General features: G+C 40.4%; 1 protein-coding gene across 5 annotated transcripts in view; it reads left to right on the top strand.

Annotated features, from left to right (window-relative positions):
* The window catches only part of Trpc3 (transient receptor potential cation channel subfamily C member 3), a 65,396-nt gene extending 61,111 nt beyond the window's left edge, over positions 1–4,285 (top strand). For all 5 annotated transcript variants that reach the window (XM_028764061.1, XM_028764069.1, XM_028764093.1 and 2 more), the window contains 2 exons: positions 563–638; positions 3,462–4,285. In XM_028764061.1, coding sequence (XP_028619894.1) covers positions 563–638; positions 3,462–3,604 — 219 coding nt within the window. In that variant the 3' untranslated portion in view covers positions 3,605–4,285. The remainder of the gene's footprint in view (positions 1–562; positions 639–3,461) is intronic.
* Positions 4,286–7,590: the final 3,305 nt, after the last annotated feature.

Here is a 7,590-nt window from a genome sequence, read left to right as displayed (position 1 = left end):
TCTCTCTCTCTCTCTCTCTCTCTCTCTCTCTCTCTCTCTCTCTCTCTCTCTCATATATATATATGAAATTTAAAGGAAAGCTACTAGAACAGTCTAAGCCCCAAAACAACAGTAATCATCTGTGGATGATGGGGCTATCAGGGATTTTGTTTATTTCTCTTGTTGTTCTCTGTTTTCCAAATGTGCTGCTCTGGACCTGTATTCATTTTTTTTTTCAAATAGAGAGGAATAGTGCTGTGTCAATGGTGACAATGTAGCTCAAAGCACCTTAAAGAGAAACTATCAGTTTAAAGGCAACCATTGACATCTTCCAACCCAGCTTTTAAGCAAAGCTGTTTCATTCTTGAGATTAAAAAAGAAAAGAATGTATTTGTTGGTTGTGTTCCAGCAGAAAGTAAAAGACAGCTCAAATTCCACAGTTTGGCTGATTCTTTGTAAACTGTCATATGAGTCTCCTCACCCCATGCTGTCTGTGTCACGGGCGTGTAAGGCTCTCTGCAGAGCAGACTGGGCGTCCTCACGTATATTGTTGGTGATTTAATTATTTCTTTTTGCCCAACAGCAGATAATGAAAAGACTCATAAAACGATATGTTTTGAAAGCACAAGTAGACAAAGAAAATGATGAGGTGAACGAAGGTAAGCATCTTCCGCCATCTTCCGCTGAGAAACGCTTTTCTTCATAGCTAACTTAGTGAACGTGGGAAGCTTAGGCATGATTACTGCTGCAAGCTCAAGGCCACCTTGGGCTACAAAGTCAGTACTAGGTCAACCAGAACTGCAGAGCAAAAACACTGTCTTAAGAAAAAGTTTTTAAGCTCCAAACTACATAAACAAAATGATTGGAGGGTAACACCACAGTGCAGATCTAGAATTAGAAAAAAAATAAACCTGGAGCTGGAGAGGTAACTCAGCGGTTAAGAGCAAGTGCTGCCCTTGCAGAGGACCTGAGTTTGATTCCCATCATCCATGTTGGGTAGCTCACAACTGCATATAACCCCAGAGGATAAATGTCTCTGATCTCTACAGGTACCTGTACACATGTACGTACACTGGCACACACACACACACACACACACACACACACACACACACACACAGGGGTGGGGGGAGAATTAATTAACAATAAATGGAAGCTCCTTTCCAGCCTAGATAAGTTGCCTCCAGATCTGTCTGTCCTGATGCAAGAAAGGCTAACTTAGGAAATGCTGTTGATGAGTGGGCTTTGAAGCCACTTCTTGGTGAACACAGTGAGCCTCTTTCAGATCTAATCAACCCAGCTGTATGTGTTCATGTAAAAAATCTATTAATATAGAATGAAGGACCAGGAAAAAGTCCTATTTTGCGGCCTATAAATAGGCTCAAGAAGATGATATTGGAATTGAGCTACAATGTAGACGGGGAAATGTTATCAGTTGTCTCATAACCTCCCTTGGAATCCAGGAGCTAGCTATGTCCATGGGAAGACTCATGTGGCCATGCCAATAATTATCAGCATTTGAACCTGTGTCCCAAGGAGGGAAGTTAGTGAGAATCAAGTTCTTAATACGAAAGTCGATTGCATAGCATGTAAGCATGTTAGATAAGATAATTCTCCTTTATCCAGGAAGCCAAAGTCCAAGGTTGACTCCTACATCGTCTGTGGTCACAGGATTCAGAAGCACTCACTGTGGGAGAGCCCCAGCTCAGGCCAGAGTAGCTTACTGGTAGATCGCCTGTTGAACAAACCCCAGGTTTAACCCCCAAGCCAAATATGGAAAACAAACCTAAAACCAAAGCTAGACTTGTTTCAAACTAGACCCCTTTTCTCTCTGTTTTCCCATATGCCACAAGAAGCACATTTTACTATTTTATTTTTTGCCCCAAAATAAATCCTCAAATGATCAGTGTAGATTCTTGAAGAAGAGTTAAGACTTTCTTAAAATGAAAATATTCTTTTGTTGTCTTTAGGTTTTTGTTTTTTGGTTTTTGTGATGCTAAGGATTGAACCCAGGGCTCCATACATGCTAAGCACATGCTCTACCACTGAGCTACACTCCAACTCAATTGATTTGTATATAGTAAAGCATATGTATTCTGGAGCATGGTAACATATTCCTGTAATCCCAGGGGCAGGTGATGGAAGCAGGAATATTGAGAGTTCAAGGGCTCACACTTAGTTGTTACACAGTGGTGTTGAGGCCTGACCATGTCTTACTCATACTGTCATAATCTGTAATACAAATTATGTTTTAAAAATTATAAAGCTACCATGATAAAGGTCACTCCACACTGTACCCCATAGATATATATAATTACTATATGTCTATTTAAAAAGATTATTAATAAAGGGAAATATCCTAAAAGGTTCTATTACTTGTTTAAAAAGATGAAGTCTAAGTCTGCCTAATTTTCAGAATTTATTCTTAGAATCTAGGTAACGTTCTGCCTCTAAATTTAATCTTCATCTCAATGCTTCTCTACATCACAGTTAAATAACCCTAGAACACTTCTGCTCTCCACTGCAATCTGTGTATGCTTAGGGTGCTGCCAAGCTGAACTCGGGGAGCAGCTGTGTTTTAAACTCTAAGAGACGTGAGAGCGGTGAGATGGGGGTCTGCATTCGGCAGGGGAGCGTCTCCACTGCCTTCCCCTCACACCCTGCCCCTGTCCCAGGCAGCCCCAGTCCAAGTCCATGCCACTGTCTGGTGATCAGCTCCCTTTACAGCCTTCCTTTCTCTTCATAAAATTTAACTTAAAATTTACTTCTGTATATTTGCCCATTCAATCAAGTCATTTTTAGTAACACAGCCAAGATAGGATGTAGGTGTGTCACCCCTCAGCTGGAGGAGAAACAGAAGACTCCTGTGTCTAGCAAGGGTGTGATTGTTTTGAGAGAGGAAAGTTGTTTGATCTTTGTTTTTGTTTTTGGAGATAGGGGTCTTTCTGTGTACCTCTTGCTATCCTGGAACTTGCTATGTAGACCAGGCTGGTCTCAAACTCAGAGATCCACCTGCCTCTGCTGCCTAAGTGTTGGGATTAAAGGTGTGTGCCACCATGCACTACGAAAGTGTGATTTCACTGTTTCATCATTTGAAAATTCATCTTAGTTGTTGTTTTAGCATTATTCACAATATTTGCTAACCCTGTGCCGAGAGCCTGGGCTGTAACCCAGTGGCAGAGTACTTGCTTAACTTACACAGGGGTGTGAGTTTGAACTTACACAACAGAAGGTACTGCCTAAAGCTGAGGTCACTACCGCAGGCACAGCTAGAATACCTTTAGTGCTTTTTCAAAGGTTAGTATGCCTTTAAAGGCTGGCTTTGCTTAAACATTTTAAAGGAGAATTTAAAATATCTCCCTGGGAGACTTTGTGAAGCAAACATATTCAGATTGAGTGAATTTCACTTTTGGGGGGGGTTGTCTAAACATAAAAAGAAGATCACCATTCACACGTATTTTTTTTTAATACAAATACTCTAGGTGAACTGAAAGAAATCAAGCAGGATATCTCTAGCCTTCGTTATGAACTTTTGGAAGATAAGAGCCAAGCAACGGAAGAATTAGCCATCCTGATTCATAAACTCAGTGAGAAACTGAACCCCAGTGTGCTGAGATGTGAATGAGGCAGCCACCTGCAGTCAAGCTTTGACTATAGCACAAATGTGGGCAATAATATTCCTAAGTATGAAATACTTGAAAAACTACGGTGTAAAGCTCTAGTGTTAAATACTTTTATCATGCAAAACATTAAAATTAAGCTAGGTGGTCATGATTCCCATTACATGAAAATGGTTCCAGCAATTGGCCTCGCATTGTAAACAGTGACATGCTATTGTACTTAGAAGCCCAGTATTAATGTCGCTGATATTTTTTTGTCATTTTTGTCTTTATGTAACCTGTTGGCCTCTAAGAGTTCCTTAGGGGACAGGGACCACAGCAATCTCATCTTTATGTCTCCAACATTTAGTGCAGTGCCTGATACACAGTAGGTGCTTGGTAAATGTGGAAACCAACTGGCCTGAACAGCCAGGAGCATCCAAGAACAGACCATCGCTATGTAGCATACCTTCTCATCCAGACGCTGAAGCGATTTTTTAAAAATAGAAACTGAAGATGTCTTACAACCAGCTATGACTTGTGGAGATCTTTCTTAGACTTTTAGACATCACCGACAATTCTAGGACCTTGGAAACGCATTGAAGAACTTAACAGTGAAATGAGCTAATTGAAAATACGATTACACTACATATTTAAGTTTCATAGGGTTGTTCAAAAACAATCATTAAAGATTTTTCTAAAATATATGCTTGTGTCCTTTCTCTTTGTATTTGTAGTTTCATGATGTGAATTTGGTCAATAAAGAATGTTTTTTTAAGTTGGGTTATAGTAAGCTATTATTTTGTTGCAATCTTCTAGTGTGTACTTCTGATGTTTTAATGCTAAATAAGATCAACAAGTGACCTCTTGTCTTGCCTTCTGGTCCTTTCTGAGTTTTGGATCCATGGGAGTGTCAACAAAGACAGTGTCGTAGTCAGGGTTTTCTGCTGTGAACGGACACCATGATCAAGACAACTCTTATAAGCACATTTAACAGGCTGGCTAACAGGTTCAGAGGTTCAGTCCATAATCATCAAGGCAGGAAGATGGCAGCATCCAGGCAGGCATGGTGCAAAGGAGCTGAGAGTTCTACAACTTCATCTACAGGCCACTAAGAGAAGACTGGCTTCTGGTCAGCTAGGAAGAGGTTCTTAAAGCTCACGCCCACAGTGACACACCTACTCCAACAAGGCCACACCTCCTAACAGTGCCACTCCCCCGTCCAAGCATAGACAAACCACCACAGATACTGTTCTACTGCTATAAAGAGACACCATTACAAGGCAACTTTTACCAACAAAAGCATTTAATTAAAGGCTTGCTTATAGATCCAAAGACAGTCCACTCTCACTATGAGCGGGGCAGCACAAGGTAGACATGGTGTTGGAGAAGTAGCTGAGAGTTTAACACCCTGATTCACAGGCAGCAATAAGGGCACTGGGCCTGATGTGGGCTTTTTGAAACCTTCAAGCTACCCTCAGTGACACACTTCTTTCAACAAAGCCACACTTCCTAATCCTTTGAAACAGTATCACTCCCTGGTGACTAAGCATTTAAATATATATCTTAAGTTTATTCCTGTCAAATCTCACTGAGACATAAATTGTGATCACATGAGTTACTAGTCTTACAAACCAACTAAACAAATAAGGACACTTGCTATCACACTGAAAGACTTACAAGACGTGAAGACAAAAAGGAACACCAAATGCAGCTTCCAGAAGCTCTTATAGACTACGTAATTTCTACCTCAGAGAAGTTAAGATGACTGTATACATATTTTGCTACCACTGTAGCAAAGAATAAATTTTATCAGTTTCTCTTTTAATCTAATAGGACGAATCTTAAACACTTTTCAAATTTTATGCATTTTAGTCATGTCTCTGAACAGAACAAAACTGATTTTCTTTCCAATGTAACATGTTACTCTGTTTTGAGACATTGATGACAAGGACATTCTACAGTGGACGATGCTTTTTTTCATATCATTGTCTAAGGTCCCAAATGTGGATGGTTTTACTTGTATCTAGGGAGCAGAACACATAGATAATTATTTTCCTAACCGAGGTTAGAAACGAGCGGAGGGCAGCCTATGAGTCTCAGGATCGGGCAATGGCAGAGATAGGAAGCTAAACTTCCACACCAGTTATGTACATGCTTTTTTTTTTCTTTCTGTCATGCCTCCCATGCAGCTATAGAGCTCTTGAGATAAAATGTCCATTTGTTTGCCTCACTTGTATAAAACTGGCATCCTGCTGTTTTATATTTACCTCACTGATTGTTAGCTTAGGTTAGCGATGGGTTTAGTTGTGGCGTTTGCATATTTATGTCATTATACTTTGTTCTCATTTGTGTCCTGCTCACTGCCCTCCATCCCCATCCCCCACACCACCCTCCACTTCTGGGGAGCTCCTTCCAGCACATTGTCTTAGAATTTCATTTCCCACTTCTTCATAGTTTTGAGTTATTAATAGAGAACACAGGTGATGACCAACCGTTTGGTGGGTACTGTTTTTGCCCTTCCTTGATCCCCTGTGCTGGGCGGCATGCCTAATTCCCTGATACTCCAGAGCAGTTCCCAGCTAGTCTCTCTGCCAAAAGGAAGTAACTCTCCCTGTGGCTACTGACTGCCTGGCTATGGGCACAAAATGCTGTCCCTCATATCAATAAAAGGCTAAACTTTTTGGCACAATTCTTGACCTCAGAGAACTCCCAAAGCAGAAACCAGACTCAAACTGATAGAAATCCTTAACTTTGCACCCTGCCTGGGAGCATCCTACAAGGAATCACTGCACTCAAGCCTGATTAGGTTTTGCTTTTGGAAATACACCGGAAGGCATAGGTCACTGTGAGGGTTAAAGGATTACTGTCAGAATTAATATTTCTTTGGGGGTTACAAAGGGCTGAGTCAGCAAGCCCTTGTTCTCCCATCTGGTGTACAGGCAGAAGACTCTGCAAAGCAGGGACATCTTAACAGTGTTAATTCTTCCAATTCAATAATATGGGATGGGGTTCTTTTTTCTTGTGTGTTTCTGTGGGTGGAAAATGAATTTTTCATTAGTTTTTTTTTGTTTATTTTTTGAGACAGGGTCTCACTGTATAGCTCTGGCTGTCCTGGAACTTATTATACAGATCAGGCTGTCCTGGAGTTCACAAAGATCCACCTGCCTCGGCTTCTTCCGTGCTGGGATTAAAGGAGTGTGCCACCACACCTGGTTATTCTCATCCTTAATACAATGTAGCCCTAAACAAATTACAGTCACATGACTCACACCCAGTGATGCAGGGCTGACAGTCAAGCCTAGGGTTTTGTGAATGGGAGGCAAGCTCTCTACCACTGAGCCACGACTCCAGAACTGCTAGATTGTTTATTTATTTATTTAGTAAATAAATTTATCTCACAAAGTTTGGTGCGCAAAATCATGATTTTTTTACATGTTAATTTTGTACACTTCAACTTTAAAGACTTAATTTATTAGTTCTAACACTCTTAGCTGGTCTTGAGGTCTTTCTATGTATAGTTTATATCATCTGCAGAGACAATGTAACTTCTTTTTCTATTCATATACTTTTATTTCTTTCTCTTGCTAATTACTCCACAGTCCAGAACTATATTAAGAGTGGCAAAAGCAGATGCTCTTATCTTTTTCTAGATCTTAGGAGGAATCCTTTCAGATTTCCCCCTTCACTTTGACATTGGCTGTGGACTTGTATTATGTAACCTTTATAATGACACATGGGTTTTTATTTATTTTATATACATTGGTGTTTTGCCTGCATGGATGTCTGTGTGAGAGTGTCAGATCCCCTCTAACTGGGATTATAGACAGTTATAAGCTGCCATGTGGGTGCTGGGAAATGAACACAGGTTCTCTGGAAGAGCAGCTAGTGTTCTTAACCACTAGGCCATCTCTCCAGCCCCAGCACACACGTTCTTTATACACTTAGATTTGTTCAAAATTTTTGTGACAAAAGGATGTTGAAAATTTATTTATTGTTTTTTTTTTGAGAC

Source organism: Grammomys surdaster, unplaced genomic scaffold (genome assembly GCF_004785775.1).
Source record: "Grammomys surdaster isolate TR1022 unplaced genomic scaffold, NIH_TR_1.0 62, whole genome shotgun sequence".
Lineage (NCBI taxonomy): Eukaryota > Metazoa > Chordata > Mammalia > Rodentia > Muridae > Grammomys > Grammomys surdaster.
The sequence above is the reverse complement of the archived record's forward strand: the minus strand, read 5'-3'. Positions and strand labels throughout refer to the sequence as shown.